The 17,018-nt window shown below is 46.6% G+C and overlaps 1 protein-coding gene across 2 annotated transcripts; it reads right to left on the bottom strand.

The window, feature by feature from the left end:
- Nucleotides 1-5: 5 nt before the first annotated feature.
- LOC125530915 (uncharacterized) lies at nt 6-4,643 on the bottom strand. Of its 2 annotated transcripts, XM_048695329.2 has the most exons (4): nt 4,246-4,643; nt 3,193-3,339; nt 2,557-2,822; nt 6-2,043 (listed from the first exon to the last, which is right to left on the bottom strand). In XM_048695329.2, exons 1-4 carry the CDS (start codon nt 4,502-4,504, stop codon nt 196-198), a joined length of 2,520 nt encoding a protein of 839 aa, XP_048551286.2. In that variant the 5' UTR covers nt 4,505-4,643; the 3' UTR covers nt 6-195. The 2 variants fall into 2 exon arrangements, with proteins under 2 accessions (XP_048551286.2, XP_087402604.1); XM_087546478.1 differs by lacking the exon at nt 3,193-3,339 and having other exon boundaries at nt 4,246-4,641.
- Between the last annotated feature and the right edge of the window lie 12,375 nt (nt 4,644-17,018).

Below are 17,018 nucleotides of genomic sequence, written 5' to 3'. Positions count from 1 at the left end.
TCAAATTCTCAAAACCCATGGCACGTGAATTACAGGAAAGGAACTGGATGTCTCAAACGTCACAAGGAAGTAAACTAAATAGCACTGAAATGATGACCCATGCTACAGGATGGTAGTATCAAAAATGAAGTTATAACTGATGATTAAACAAAATGAAAGGAAGATGGCACTTCTCTATGGGACTACCAGATAGATTCATCGCGGCCCACCGCCTTTTCCTCTCCTAGCCTTTACTCTTACAGTATATGGAGTCTCAGCAGCAATTTCGCCGGTCTGAGTACCATCATTCACAGACTGCTCGTTCGGGGTCTGACTGGTCTCTGTGGGAACACTTGTTCGGGGAACATTGCTGGTCTCTGTGGGCGAACTTGCTCTGGGAGCAGTGCTGGTTTCTGTGGATGCACTTGCTCTGGGAACATATCTTGTTTTCTGGGATTTGCTTGCACTAATCTGCCTCCTTAGGCGCAACATCTCACCCTTCGCTAAGGCCAGTTCCTCTTCGAGGTGCCTAGACCTCATTTCAAAAGTCTCCCTTTCTGTCTGAAGCCTTGTGATAAGATTCTGAGCATCCTCACAGTTCTCTTGAGCCTCGGTTGTCAGTTTTGTTTGTTCATCGAGAGCTTTTGATAGCATTTCTTTCTCTGCTTCAAGAGTGGTATTCTTGGAATGAGTGCTCTCTAGCGCCTCAGAGAGTGACACTGCGCTCGTGTTCATCTCGTTTAGTGATCTGGTTGCTTCATCCAGGTCTGCTTCGAGTACTTTTCGTGCTTGAGAATCTGCATTCAATTGTTTGGCCAAAGCCTCAAGCTCCCTATTCAAAGTGGTCACGATTCTCCTTTCATCAACAAGCTCCTGTGTGGTGGACTCGAACTTCTTGTACACATCCAGCAATTCTTTCTTCAGGTTGTCACGAGCTTCCACGGCAGAAGCAAACTCATTAGAGGTAGCTTCAAGTTTTTCCTGACCCTTTTGAATCATCTCTTTAGCTGAGACCAGTTCATCTGATAGAGCTTTAGATACTGATTCAGCCTCTCCAAGCTTGTAAGTCAGACCTTCTCGCATTTCATTGAACTCGCTTTGGAGATTTGAAATCTGCAATGCCAGGTCCTTATTTGTCCTATTTGCTTCATCAAGGTCCTCGGAAAGTTTGGAAACCTCAGTTCGGGAATCACTTAGGGTCTCTTCAGTGGATTTAAGTAAATCTCTAAGGCTTTTCAGTGCTGCAACTTCATCGTCTAGCATTGCTTTGGTGGCATCCAATTCCTTGTTCAATCCGGCAATGACTTCATGGTCTTTGCTAGAGGCACTTAATGCAACAGAGAGCTTTTCTTCCATCTGTTTGATCAGATCATCTTTCTCAGACAGTAGTTCAGAATCATGGTTCGCTCTTATCTCAGAAGAAGCCTTTAAGTCTGTGCACTCTTTAATTAGCTCATTTATTTTTTCCTCGGCTTCCTTCTTTGCAGAGCTTAATACTTGAAGTTTCTCACTCAGTGAATCAATTGACGATATCTTAGAAGCAAGATCATTTTTAGTTGTATGAATCTCTTCCTCCAGTTGTTGTATTTTAGCATTTGCAAGTTCAAGACTCTCTTTCGTTTGATGAGAGAAACGGCGCAGGTTCTGATACTCCGCTTCCTTTGAAGAAAGTGATGAGTTGAGTTCCTCAATGCGTTTCTCCTTGCTATCATACTGTTGGCTGAGTAGACTTAACTTTTCCTGCAAATCATTCATTTCACCAACCTTTTCTGTCAGTTTGGCTTCAAGCACATCTTTATCATCCCCAGCTTTAACAATACTACTCTCTAATCTCCGTATTTCATCCTTGAGCTCCTCAGCCCGTGCCTTCTCCCTTCTGAATTCTTCACTTAGTGATGTTACAGTCTTTTTTGTTGAAGCCAATTGATCTAGCAATGAAGCTTCCTGCTCCTGGAACTTCATAGATTGCTTCTTCTGTGCTGCTTGTTGCTCTAATAACCTTTTTTCATAAGTCTCCCTCATCAATGAGATCGCTGCCTCATTTTCAGCCAATTTGACCTCCAACTGAACAAAGTAGCAATTTAGACATGTCAGACAAATGCTTCATGGATCAATTTGAACATATAAAAATTTCAAGGCATTAAAGTACTTATAATATTTTTAAATCTGATTGCATTCATATGCAAGTTACACTCTCTAAGCGAGTCAACTTAAGACATGCTTCCCTGAGAACGTCATGGTGGGAAATAAGAGTATTCAAGCTCGCAAGGTTCCAGTGAGTCCTATACTTCCAAGCCTAACGAAAATTAGTTTTAATCAGTCCAATATATGTAAGATCCCACACACCCTAATTTGAGAGTGTTCATTTTTCTATAGAACACATGCCCACGCCCAGTAATCAAAGCACACACACGCGCACCAACATGCACAAACACGTGTGTTTGTCTATGGGTATGCACATTGCTATTTGTGTCCATTTCTCTTTTTCCTTCCTTAGGATCTTGGTCAAGACTACACAAGAATATCAGCAAGTATTATGAAATATATCAAAGTGAGTGTGGTTTGCAGATGATTTACAGATGAGACGACAGATTGCAGGGCCTTCTTTTCCTGTTGAGATGTACCATACAATCCAGCAAGAACTCCCGAGGCAATAACCGCAATTGCATTCAGAAGTCCGGCAAGTGGATTCCCTGAAGATTGTGTTTGCACCACTGGTAAGGATGATTCGGGTTGAGGGGCTTCAAGTAGAGGAGTTTCTGACTGAGTCCCGCCAGTCTGAGGTTCATCAACCATAGTCCCGCCAGCCTGAGGTTCATCCACCTTTGGGACATCCTTTGTCTCTACAGAGAAAAGCAACGTCAACTATTTATCTATTTTTCCAAGCCACCATAAATGTGGAAAACAAATGAACTAGTAATCTAGTATCAGTATGTTTATGTTTACAAAATGTTCCCAAGTTAGTAGTATTCGTATGCAAGCACTAAATAGCACTCCAATGTGATGACAATGAGGCAGCACAAAGACAAGGGAATTCAAAATAACCTTATCTTGGAGTAGAGTTTCCAGGCACAATAGTAAATATTTATACCAGGCAGCAAAAGCAAAGGAATGCATCATAGTAGACCCCGACAGGGTTACTACCAAAGTCATAAATGATACTGTAAATCCCATCTTCAATATGCCTATTTAAATGAGGGCGGGAATTCTGACCATCAAGCATGGCATCGTTAGGTTTACAGATGACTTTATTACGTCCAATCTTGAAAGTTTTGTAGCAATTCTGCGCATGATGATCTATCCTCGGGGCAAGGATCCCCTTTCTTCTAATAAACCCTTGGGGTAATGACATGCCATAAACTGCGGGAAAATTTAAAAAGTGACATCTGATCAAATTCACTTGAGATAAGTCGTGAATAATGAGAGCATAGCTGTGTATCTCCAATATCAAGTCTATTCCACAAAAATATCAGGTTTAAGCATTCTCATGACAATTAACTGCATTAAGTACAGGATTTATGCCATGTCCAAACTGACTGATGCTTCAGGTATGAACCTTTCACAAAACCTAGACATAAACCTTTGTGGCGTGGCACATATCAAGGGTAAGATTTAGTTTGAGGAGTTATCTATAGTCATCACCATCTTTTTGTAGAAGTACGATAGTATGGGGAAAAAATCCAGCCCAAACTCAAATTTGTAGTTCTAAGCAATATTTATAAACTAATGGGCCTCGGGGGATTTTTCTAGTGAGAATTTAAAATGCAACAAAGATCCACAGTTAGAGGAAATTTGCATTTCGACAGAAATAGTCTTGAGATTTGACATGAAACATCACATGCATCTCTACAACACAAGACATGTAACTCTCTGCATATGGTGGGTTTTTTTTTTTTTTTTGAGGGTTGCATATGGTGTTATTTAGTTGTACTAGGTGTGCGATTGCACTGTTTTATTCAGGCTGCTGTGACATTCTTTGAAATGTCAGGTCATAAGGTCAGGTGAAAATTTCAATCTGATATGTTTAGGTGAGAGTCTAAGATGGCAGGCTGACATTCAATCTCTTTGCTTTAGCAATTCCATAGAAGGTTTTTGGTTTTACAGTCTTCGACTCTTTGTACTGCAAACGTTGGTGACAGTAACGAATTGGGGGTAAAACCCTTTTCGTCAGACAGTATTACATAGACAGGTAAACATATGATGAATATAAACACAAGACGGAATTGACATGAACAAACAGATCCCGGGTCGGAGCATCGCACTAACCAGTCACGAGACCCGCGCTGCTGGGCGCGGCGGCCTTGGCGGCGGTGTCGCGGAGGAGCGGCAGCGCGGAGACCCCGAGGAGCACGGCCCGCCGCGCCAGCGCGTACCGGGCGGCCTGAGACGAAGACGGCCCGCCATCGCACGATGCGACGACGGCCGCGCCCCTCCGCGCGCGGTGGCGGCCGGCGGCGGCGGCGGGGCAGCGGTGCCGGGACGCGAGTGGCGGCGAGGGCGAGGGCGAGAGGAGGAGGTACCCCATCGCGCCACCCCCAGAGGCAGAAGCAGAAGCCGAAGTGGAAATGGCGGTGGCGGTGGTGGTGGTGTGGATTAGGAGCTGGCCATCTCGGAGGCGGAGGAGAGAGAGTGGGTGGGTCTCAGCTGGTGACAAAGGCAATCTCCTTTGGGTGACGGGGTAATTACGGGTATGCCCCTGCGGTTTCCGACGCGCACGAATCTTGGCGAGGTTTTCACGCTGGTGGGGTGCACACTGGCTGGCCGTGCGCCAAAGGTTGTCGGTTCGGTGGAGTGACGGATTTACCCTCTGGCTGCGTGCTTTGCGCGGGTTCTGTTGGTGCTGTTTGGAAGGGTGCCTCGGAGTTTTTGTGTGGTCGGCAGGATGGGGGTATTTCCAATTTAAGGCACTCTGCGTCATGGGCAGGTGAAATGGCCCGGCCCATTTAAGCATCTTCAGCCGTTCGGCCCCCCAAGGGAATATCCTATTTACTGCATTCTGCGATCAAGCGGTAAGCTGGGCAAGCCCATTAACGTATTATAGTGTTTCCAGTTTTGGGTACCTTGCAGAGTTTCCCAGCTGTTTTTTTTTGTTTTGGGAATCTTCTAGAAGGTTCCCCGAACCGGTTTTTCTGTTTCTTTTTTTCCTTCTTTCTTTGTTCTTTTCTTTTTCATTTTTTATTTATTCATTCCTTTTTTATTTTTCAATTTTAATTCTTTTTAAAAAAAATCATATTGCAAAAATAATTCAAAAACTCAAAAAACTGTTCGTGGTTATGAAAAATGTTCAATTATTTAAAAAATGGGTGTGTTTTCGAAAATTATTCATGAATTCAAAAAATGTTCACATTTCTAAACGAAAATTCGGGACTTTCAAAAAATGTTTCTGTTTATCAAAAGTTGCGCGGAATGTTTCTTTTCTTTTCTTTAGTACATTTTAAATAATGAACGGGGTTTCAAAAAATTTTCACTGTTTCCAAAAATTGTTCACAAAATTTAGAAAAATGTTTCTATTTTCAAATTTTTGTTAACGTATTCAAAATTTGTTCACATTTCAAATTGTTTAGGATTTTTCAAAATTGTTTTCCATTTTGATTTTTTTTTAAATCCAAAATATGTTCATAATTTAAAAAGTGTTTAAAAATATTTGGTGAATTGTAATTTCTGATCCTATTTCCGAAAAATTGTTCATAATTTGAATAAATATTCTCACGTTCTATTTTGTTCCAATTTTTGTTGAGAAAAAATGTTTGAAATTCCTTTTTTTTTACAAAATGTCTGAGTTTTTAAAATTTGTTCACAAATTTGTAAATGTTCGCATTTCAAAAAATTGTTCACTCTTCTCAAAAATGTTGAAATCTTCAAATTTTGTTCATAAATGACTAAAAACGTTTGGAACTTGAATTTTGGTTCATTGTTTTGAAAAACCTTCAGGATTTCAATATTTATTCGTTTTTACTACAAAAAAAATTCAAATTTTTTTCATGTATTTTAAAAATTGTTCGAAACTAAAAAAGAATCACCTTCACAAATATTGATTCTTGTTTTTAGAAAATATTCACCATTTTTTAAAAATCTGTTTGATGTCCGAAAATAAATTCATGTTTTCTAAAAACTTCTTTTAGAATTTCAAATTTTGTTCACATTTATTCAAAATATCGTCTTGTGTTTGCAGAAATGTGTTCAGTTTTCTAAAAATGGCAGGCGGAGGAGGAGGTACCCCGTCGCGCCACCCCCAGAGGCAGAGGCAGAGGCCGAAGTGGAGATGTAGAGCCGCCCCGGTTGTCTCCCGCTCCTTTTCGATGATGGTGCTACCGAGGCACAAAGCAGTAAACCAGAACAATGTATTTGCATGAACAGTGATATGTGGGGAAAACAAGTTCTTCATTGATTACTATCTATTTTTACACCACGCCAGCAGTGGACGTGCACCAACAATTACGGGAACAAAACCAAAACAGTATCCAAATCCTACATTCTTAAGAAGTTCCTCCCCACTTCTACCAATTCTCTCTACATGCGGACTGTCCACATCATCATGCATGCCACATCGGCGTTCAGATCCAAACACCAACCAATCAACATGCATAATGCAGCCATGTTGCCATGTCATCATTTATGTTCTAAATTAATTTTCACAAATAGTTAGTGCTCTATTCATCCAAATCTACTATATCGGCACCCCACTACTTGATTTTTCTGTGTTTTCGTGCGTCCACATCATCCTAAAACATTTCAGTCATTTGATTGATCACAGATGGCTTAGATCTACAGCTCAAGAGTTGATCCCTATGCTCCACACGATCACATCCCTCCCGTTGACGATTCCTTTCTCGGCCCCACGAAAGCGGAAGTAGAAGCGAACCGTCCACCAATCAAAACATACTTCGTGCGACTCATATTCCCCATCTCTATCTCTCTCCCCAAATGACAGAAACCCGACGCGGCAGAACCCAGCCTTCGTCGGGGGTAGAACCGCCGGCTACGTCGACGGCGATGGCAAGCACCGCCGTGGCTCCGGATGCCCTCCATCCCGAACCTCTCCGCTTCGTGCGGGTTCTATTTCCTCTATGGTATGGGCCGTCGTGGCTAGTGAAGGAAATATGCCCTAGAGGCAATAATAAAGTTATTATTTATTTCCTTATATCATGATAAATGTTTATTATTCATGCTAGAATTGTATTAACCGGTAACATAATACATGTGTGAATACATAGACAAACAGAGTGTCACTAGTATGCCTCTACTTGACTAGCTCGTTGATCAAAGATTGTTATGTTTCCTAACCATAGACATGAGTTTTCATTTGATTAACGGGATCACATCATTAGGATAATGATGTGATTGATTTGACCCATTCCGTCAGCTTAGCACTTGATCGTTTAGTTTGTTGCTATTGCTTTCTTCATGACTTATACATGTTCCTATGACTATGAGATTATGCAACTCCCGTTTATCGGAGAAACACTTTGTGTGCTACCAAACGTCACAACGTAATTAGGTGATTATAAAGGTGCTCTGCAGGTGTCTCCAAAGATACTTGTTGGATTGGCGTATTTCGAGATTAGGATTTGTCACTCCGATTGTCGGAGAGGTATCTCTGGGCCCACTCGGTAATGCACATCACTTAAGCCTTGCAAGCATTGCAACTAATGAGTTAGTTGCGGAATGATGTATTACAGAACGAGTAAAGAGACTTGCCGGTAACGAGATTGAACTAGGTATTGAGATACCGACGATCGAATCTCGGGCAAGTAACATACCGATGACAAAGGGAACAACGTATGTAGTTATGCGGCCTGACCGATAAAGATCTTTGAGGGAGTCCTGGATTAGGGGGTGTTCGGGTAGCCGGACTATACCTTCAGCCAGACTCCAGGACTATGAAGATACAAGATTGAAGACTTCGTCCCGTGTCCGGATGGGACTTTCCTTGGCGTGGAAGGCAAGTTTAGCGATGCGGATATTCAAGATCTCCTACCATTGTAACCGACTCTATGTAACCCTAACCCTATCCGGTGTCTATATAAACCAGAGGGTTGTAGTCCGTAGGCAATCAACTCCATATACAACAATCATACCATAGGCTAGCTTCTAGGGTTTAGCCTCCTTGATCTCATGGTAGATCTTCTCTTGTACTACCCATATCATCAATATTAATCAAGCAGGACGTAGGGTTTTACCTCCATCAAGAGGGCCCGAACCTGGGTAAAACATTGTGTTCCTTGCCTCCTGTTACCATCCGGCCTAGACGCACAGTTCGGGACCCCCTACCCGAGATCCGCCGGTTTTGACACCGACATTGGTGCTTTCATTGAGAGTTCCTCTGTGTCGTCGCCTTTAGGCCCGATGGCTCCTTTGATCATCAACAACGATGCGGTTGTAACACCCTGGATGTAACTTTCCCAATTTGTACTCCAACTCTTGCCGTTTCCGGCGTTAAGTTAATTTATATTCTCGGGTTCGGGTCTTTGTCTCCGTGTGTTGTTGTCTTTGTCATGCATCTCATATCATGTCATCATGTGCATTGCATTGGCATACGTGTTCATCTCATGCATTCGAGCATTTTCCCCGTTGTCCGTTTTGCATTCCGGCGTTTCGTTCTCCTCCGGTGGTCATTTCTAGCTTTCTTTCGTGTGTGGGGATTAAACATTTCCGGATTGGACCGAGACTTGCCAAGCGGCCTTGGTTTACTACCGGTAGACCGCCTGTCAAGTTCCGTACCATTTGGACTTCGTTTGATACTCCAACGGTTAACCGAGGGACCAAAAAGGCCTCGTGTGTGTTGCAGCCCAACACCCCTCCAATTTGGCCCAAAACCCACCAAACTCTGCTCCATCATCTAGAGCGTTCGATCACGACTGCGTGGGCGAAAACCGCACCTCATTTGGACTCTCCTAGCTCCCTCTATGCCTATATTTATACCTCCCCCTTCTAAAAATCCCGGATCCCCTCCATCCCTAACCTCAGATCCATTTCCACCCGCTACCGCCGGACAAAGGCGCCACCGACGGACGTGTCCGCCTGCCGTGTCCGCCGCCACGTGTCGCCACCGGGTTCACGGAGGCGCCGCGCCCACATCCCCGCGCTCCGGCCCGCCGGGCCCAGGCGGGGCCCTCCCAGCCCAGCGCGCCGCCGCCGCCCCTCTCCTCCCGATCCGGCCGCCGCACTCCTCCCAGCCCCGCTGCGCCATCGCCGGAGATCTCGCCGGCGCGAGCTCGCCGTCACCCGAGCTCGCCGGCCCGGCCACCGCACGCCGCCGCCGCGCCCTCCGGCAGCTCCGCCGCCTCCCCGCCTCGCCTCCGGCCAGATCCGGCCGCGGGAGAGCCGGATCCGGCGATCCCCTCCACTCCGGCCACCGTCCGCGCCATCTCCGGCGAGCAGCGCCGCCGCCTCGGTTCGTGTGCCGGGTCAACCCTAGATCCGGAGGTCGAAATTTCTTCTAAGTCCCTGTTATTTTTCAGTCCAAGTGCTCATGTTCATAGCTCCGTAACTTTGCATCCGTAGCTCCGATTCATGCATATAGCATATCAAAATGTTCATCTCAGAGATTACATCATTTCATTCCATTGCATAATTTTCATTTGAGCTCATCTTGATGCCCGAAATGCTGTTAGAAGAGGGCTACTTGAGTTAATTGTCAGATCTGCTACTCCGTTTAGCACTTTTGTCATTTTTGCCATGATTATTGTGTGCATGATATGCCCGTGAGTTCTACATATGTTTTGTTAAGGGTTTTGTCATGTTTCCAGATATGCAACCTATGTATTTTTAGGATGTGTGTGGTGTCTTTTGCAAGCTTGCAAAGTGGTGCACTTGCTAATTCTGTTTTCAGGGACTTAGTAATTTCATTAAGTCCTGGAGCTGTTTATCTCATGATGCCATATGTTCATGTTGTTTCCTAGTGATCCATGCCTCTTTTGAGGATGATCAGTTATGGAGTTTTGTTAATATTGTAGTGCCCTATCCATCCATGTCTTTGTTTGCATTTATGGAGCACCCTAGCTTGAGTCAATCGAGCTCTACTTTTGCTACTTTGTGAATCTGGGCAGATTGTCAACTTGTTTGCAATTTTGCCGGTGATGTTGTAGTTGATCCGTGCATGCTATGCTATTGTTCTTGCCATGTCTAGCTTGCATTTTGTGCCTTCTTGATGGATGTATGCTTGTATTGCCATGACTTGCACCTTAGTGAGTGCATCGAGCTCGTAAACATGCCTACTTGAGTTATATTTCAGCATGTGCCAGTTTTCACTAAGTCTGAAAACTGATTATGTTTTTGCTATGTTCACGTGCTTGCAATTGTATTTTCTGATCCCTTTTGGCTCAAGGTCACTAAGGGACTTTTGTTAAGCTCTTTGAGTAGCTCCATGCCATGCTTTACTTTGCCATGTTCAGTTCCTGTAGCATATAGTTTTGTTGCTCCGAAGAGGGCTACCTGATCTGAAATTCCAAACAAGTGTTAATTTCACTAAGTCTGAGATCTGTTTGCCATATGCATTTTTGCCATGCTTGTTTGAACCTGTTAATGGATGAATTGGCCGTAGCCCAGTGCTAGACTTTTGTTAAGCATCTTGTGAGCATCCCTGTCATGTATTTTGTTGTCATGTTTGGTTGCTGTAGCATGTTCATCTCATTGCATTTAGATGCCTACTTGCTGTAAATCGCAGACCGGTGTCATTTGAATCGCTTGCCATTTCCAAATCGTAACTCCGATTCCGGCGTTCTTTATATCGTTTTCAAGAAATTTCATCTCATATTTCCAGTGGCACACTTGGATTTCCAAGTTGAATCTAGGTTCATGCAATTCCTGTCATATCTTGCATTTTGCATCCCGCATCGCATCCCGCATAGCATATCATATTTGCATTGTGTTGTTTGAGTTTGCACGTGGTTGATTATATCCTTGTTGCTTGTTTGTCTTGTTTGGGTAGAGCCGGGAGACGAGTTCGCTAACGAGGAGCCCGTTGAGTTTGCTTTTGAGGATCCAGTCAATTCTGACAACTGTGCAGGCAAGATGATCATACCCTCGAAATGGCTACTATCTTTGCTATGCTAGTTTGCTCGCTATTTTGCTATGCCATTGCTACTATGCCTACCACTTGCTTTCAAGCCTCCCAAATTGCCATGTCAAACCTCTAACCCACCATTGTCCTAGCAAACCGTTGATTGGCCATGTTACCGCTTTGCTCAGCCCCTCTTATAGCGTTGCTAGTTGCAGGTGAAGATTGGAGGCCGTTCCTTGTTGGAACATCTTTTATTTACTTGTTGGGATATCATTATATTATCTTGCTATCTTAATGCATCTATATACTTGGTAAAGGGTGGAAGGCTCGGCCTCTCGCCTAGTGTTTTATTCCACTCTTGCCGCCCTAGTTTCCGTCATATCGGTGTTATGTTCCCGGATTTTGCGTTCCTTACGCGGTTGGGTTATAATGGGAACCCCTTGATAGTTTGCCTTGATTGAAGCTTTTCCAGCAATGCCCAACCTTGGTTTTACCATTTGCCACCTAGCCTCTTTTCCCTTGGGTTTCCGGAGCCCGAGGGTCATCTTATTTTAAACCCCCCCGGGCCAGTGCTCCTCTGAGTGTTGGTCCGAACCAGGCAGCCTGCGGGGCCACCTCGGGGAAACTCGAGGGTTGGTTTTACTCGTAGCTTGACCTATCTGAGTGTGCCCTGAGAACGAGATATGTGCAGCTCCTATCGGGATTTGTCGGCACATTCGGGCGGTGTTGCTGGTCTTGTTTTAACCTGTCGAAGTGTCTTGAGTTACCGAGATACCGAGTCTGATCGGAACATCTTGGGAGGAGGTCTATTCCTTCGTTGACCGTGAGAGCTTGTCATGGGCTAAGTTGGGACTCCCCTGCAGGGATTTGAACTTTCGAAAGCCGTGCCCGCGGTTATGGGCAGATGGGAATTTGTTAATGTCCGGTTGTAGATAACTTGAACCTTAATTAATTAAAATGAATCAACTGAGTGTGTTACCGTGATGGCCTCTTCTCGGCGGAGTCCGGGAAGTGGACACGGTGTTGGAGTAATGTTTGCGCAGGTTGCTCTTTAGTTTCTCGCTCGCGCTTTGCCTCCTCTTCTCGCCCTCTTTTGCGAATAAGTTAGCCACCACACTTGCTAGTCGCTTGCTGCAGCTCCACCTATATTTACCTTGCCATACCTATAAGCTTAAATAGTCTTGATCGCGAGGGTGCGAGATTGCTGAGTCCCGGTGGCTCACAGATTACTATTACACCAGATGCAGGGCCTGATGATTCCGCTCCAGGAGACGCGTATGAGCTCAAGTGGGAGTTCAACGAAGACTCTCAACGTTACTATGTTTCCTTTCCCGATGATCAGTAGTGGTGCCCAGTTGGGGGTGAACGGGACCGTGTCGCATGTTGGGTTCTCTTTTATTTTGGCACTTTAGTCGGGCCATGAGTGTTTGGATGATGAAATGTTATTTATGTACTTGATTGACGTGGCGAGTGTAAGCCAACTATGTTATCTCCCCTTTATTATTATTATTTATATTACATGGGATGTTGTGAAGATTGCCTAACTTGCGACATATGCCTTCAATGCGATTATGCCTCTAAGTCGTGCCTCGACACGTGGGAGCTATAGTTGCATCGAGGGTGTTATAGCGGTCCAGGGTGAGACTTTGCTCCCCGGACAGATCTTTGTCTTTGGCGGCTTCGCTCTGCGGGCCAATTCGCTCGGCCACCTGGAGCAGATCGAAAGCTACGCCCCTGGCCATCAAGTCAGGTTTGGAAGCTTAAACTACACGGCTGACATCCGCGGAGACTTGATCTTCGACGAGCTCGAGCCACGGCCAAGCGCGCCGCACTATCTCGAGGGGCATGATCTAGCCCTGCCCCCGGACAGTGTCCTGGAGGCCGCACATGCATCGGTTCCGACCCCTAACTCGGAGCCTATTGCGCCAATCGAGGATGAGCGGTTGGACGTCACCTCGGGGGCTGCGATCCCGAAAGCGATCGAGCCGAACGCTAGCCCCGCACTCTGCACGACCCGTGACTCCGAGGATCCGGACTCCTCCCCGGACTCCGACCCCCCCGCGCCTCTGCCAGTCGAATCCGATTTGGCGTCGATAATGGAGTTCACCACCGCAGACATCTTTCAGCATTCGCCTTTTGGCGACATCCTGAATTCTCTTAAGTCTCTCTCTTTATCAGGAGAGCCCTGGCCGGACTACGGTCAGCGAGGGTGGGATACGGACGATGTGGAAATTCAAAGCCCACCCACCACCCACTTTGTAGCCACTGTCGACGACCTAACCGACATGCTTGACTTCAGCTCCGAAGACATCGACGGCATGGACGACGATGTAGGAGACGAACAGGAACCAGCACCTGTAGGGCGCTGGAAGGCCACCTCGTCATATGACATATATATGGTGGATACTCCAAAAGATGGAGATGGCGATGGAATAGTGGGGGATGACGCCCCCAAGAAACAGCCAAAGCGTCGGCGTCAGCGGCGCCGCTCTAAATCCCGCCAAAGCAAAAATGGTGATTCCGGCACGGAAGATAATACTACCCCGGATAGCGCCGAAGAACACCCAACTCAGCAAGATTCGGCACAGGAAGATGGAAAAGCCATCCCTCATGAGAGAGCGGCAGACCAAGAGGTCGAGGATGATAACTATACGCCTCCCTCTGAAGACGAGGCAAGCCTCGATGACGACGAATTCGTCATACCATCAGACCCCACTGAACAAGAGCGTTTTAAACGCAGGCTTTTAGCCACGGCGAGCTATTAAATCGCAAGTTTTGGCCGACTTCGTCGCAGAATGGATGGAGGCCGAGCTCCCTAAAGAGTACGGCACATATTCAAACTGGATTATGCATTTCGACGGCTCCAAAATGTTGGCCGGACTGGGGGCTGGCGTCGTCCTGACGTCCCCCACAGGAGACACAGTCCAATATGTGCTCCAGATCATGTACACGGATTCCAACAATGCAGCCGAATATGAGGCCCTCCTACATGGTCTCCGAATAGCAGTATCCATGGGTATCCAGCGCCTAGAGGTACGCGGGGATTCAAACCTCGCGATATCCCAAATAAATGGAGACTTCGACGCCAAGGACCCAAAAATGGCAGCTTACCGCAACGCCGTCCTAAAAATGTCAGCTCGGTTCGAAGGGCTGGAGTTTCACCATATAGCCCGAGAAAACAATCAAGCAGCGGACGTCCTGGCACGCATCGGAGCAAAACATGATGCAGTCCCCCCCCAACATCTTTTTAGAAAGATTGTTCAAGCCATCCGTAGCATGGGAGGGGGAACCCGCAAATAACAGCCCGGACCCAGCCGCACCACTCGACGCCGAACAATCTGACACAATTGGAGGCTCTGCCAATGAAATTACACCTTCAGCCCACGTAATAATGGCGGTTATCGCCCTGTGGACATAACCATTCCTAGCCTACCTTACTAGGCAGGAACTCCCGGAGGACCAAAACAAGGCCTGCTGCATAGTGCGGCGATCTAAAGCCTATAGAGTCCATGAGGGAGAGCTTTATAAGAAAAGCACTACCGAAGTCCTTCAAGGGTGCATCTCCGAAGAGGAAGGGCGGAACCTTCTGGCTGAAATTCATGCCGGACTCGGTGGTCACCACGCTGCTGCTTGGTCCCTTGTTAGCAAGGCTTTCCGTACAGGCTTTTATTGGCCGACGGCCCGGGCAGACGCTCAGGGCCTAGTCCAACGATGCGCTGGTTGCCAACTTTTTGCCAACCAAAGCCATATGCCACCCACCACACTCCAAACTATACCCATCACCTGGCCTTTTGCGGTCTGGGGGCTTGACATGGTCGGGCCCCTTAAAGGTGGGACCGATAGGAAAAAATACTTACTGGTCATGGTGGATAAGTTCACCAAATGGATAGAAGCCAAGCCTGTTAAAACGGCCGAATCCGGACCTGTGATAGACTTCATATCCGGGGTTGTACACCGTTATGGCGTCCCCCACAGCATCATAACCGATAACGGTACAAACTTTACTGCCGACGAGGTAAAACTCTGGTGCAAAAACATGGGCATCGAGCTCGATTATGCTTCCGTCTATCACCCACAAACCAACGGCCAGGTCGAACGTGCAAATGGTCTTATCATGAGCGGCATTAAACCCAGACTGGTGCGGTCCCTCAAGGAATCTAACACGCACTGGGTAGAGGAGCTCGACTCTGTGCTATGGGGGCTGTGGACCACGCCAAATCGCACCACCGGATACACACCATTTTTTATGGTGTACGGTGCAGAGGCAGTTCTGCCCTGCGACATAATTCATGACTCACCTAGAGTGCGCATTTACGAAGAAAGAGAAGCCGAGCTCGATCGGCAGGACAACTTGGACGCCTTGGAGGAGGAGCGTGACGTGGCAAAAGCCCGTTCCGCATTTTATCAACAGCAGGCCCGAAGATATCAAAGCAGAGAAGTACGGGCCAAAAATTACAATGTTGGCGAACTAGTTCTACGCCTGCAGGATAAGAAAAAGGACAAACTCAAGCCCAAGTGGGCAGGTCCATTCATAATCGACCAAGTCTTGACTGGCGGGGCGTACCACCTGCGAGATGCGTCGGATAACCGACTCGAGCCGAACCCGTGGAACGCCACCCGTCTCCGAAGATTCTATGCCTAGCGCCGGACTCTGTGTTCGTCTCCTTCCTCTGTCCATTTTTTGCATTTTTCTGTCTTACATTTCTCTCCTTCCCCTCTTTTCTTTTATATCCCTTAAAGTCTCATCTAGTGACGCGCCACTCGCGCTCATTAAACCTGGGGGCTTCTTTAACAGAAGCTTATTTATACGGGCTTCACGCCCAACACATGCGTCAAACTTCCGCATGTACCTTTTTCTTCACCATTATATGCATCGATATGACCTAAGTTTTGGCCAAGCGGGGTTGCCTGGCTCCTGTGCTTACCCCTACGTTCACGATTGTTCGACTAGGCGGTAAAGGGAGCACCTCTGCGATTGTTACTGCCGGGTCAGCCGGATGTGTACCTCAGACTGGGTGAAGCCGAAAGCTAGCGTTCTTAAGGGAATATTCGGTCGGTGAGATAAAAGATGATCTTTTTACTCATTTTATGCGCCCCCAGATGCTTTTTTATGCGTCTTTTTACGCAGTCCGGACATGCACTTTAGGGCATGCCTCCCAGCGAAAGGAACCCCTAACGGAACTATTTTCTCTGGAAGATGTTTCTTACTAACCATGTAATATAACATAACTAGTTGGGCACTTGTCTGATAAAGCACTAATGACCCCTATGCCTGGTCTCCACGCATACCACGGTTCTTATATAACCGCTATGGTACTCGGACACAGTCCGGACCATCAGGTCCCGAGGTTGAAGCGAAAAGGTCGGCAACGACAAACGATCTACAATCCGGCTAGAAGGCATTACACATGTCAATTCAAAATTACATAGTCATTCTGACTGATTGTATTCCTCTTCTATACCATCTAACAGGCTGTCTAATTTACAGTCCTGCTAGGAATACTTCGCGGCCAACTCTACTTGGCCGTATACTAAGCTCACAGGGATCTCCTTCCTGTCAGGCCCCATGGTCCGACCTCGGCCATGTGGTTTGGGTTAGACTTCGTAAAACGGGTCTTCACCATGGCCCAGGCTTCCCTAGCGCCTTGTCGGCAGGTCGATATCTTCCACAACCAGAAGCGCCGCCGAGCTCCCTTCAGCTTCTCCGCAAGCTCTCCAAGGCCCTCGGGCATGGAGTGGGCAGGCCATAAGGCTTGGGCAACACCTCGCATCGCCTGCCGAATTCGCTCGTGCAGTTGCATGAGTTCGGGAAGAAGGTCACCCGTAGAACCGGGCATCTCCTCTGCAGGACGACCTGTGAGCATACCTACAGACATTACTCTGTTAGTCGACTTCCTCGCCGAACTCTTTTTTTTTCAAAGTTTGTTCAAGCACTTACTAAATATGCCGCGTCGAAGCCGCTGATTCTCCCTCGTGGAGTCCGACAGCTGGCCACGAACATCTTTAAGTTTGACGTCCAGCCTGGTGTTGGCATCCT

This window comes from Triticum urartu, chromosome 3A (assembly GCF_056163025.1).
Source record: "Triticum urartu cultivar PI428250 chromosome 3A, HENAU_Tu73, whole genome shotgun sequence".
In the NCBI taxonomy this organism is placed as follows: domain Eukaryota; kingdom Viridiplantae; phylum Streptophyta; class Magnoliopsida; order Poales; family Poaceae; genus Triticum; species Triticum urartu.
This window is presented reverse-complemented; position numbering and strand designations above follow the sequence as displayed.

Bases quoted from the DNA above. Each gene is read 5' to 3' on its own strand.
- LOC125530915 (XM_048695329.2), bottom strand. From the start codon at position 4,504: ATGGGGTACCTCCTCCTCTCGCCCTCGCCCTCGCCGCCACTCGCGTCC. The intron at 2,823-3,192 runs GTCAGAATTCCC...TTTTCTCTGTAG, and splicing joins TAACGATGCCATGCTTGATG to AGACAAAGGATGTCCCAAAG. The intron at 2,044-2,556 runs GTAAATCATCTG...TACTTTGTTCAG, and splicing joins TGCAATCTGTCGTCTCATCT to TTGGAGGTCAAATTGGCTGA.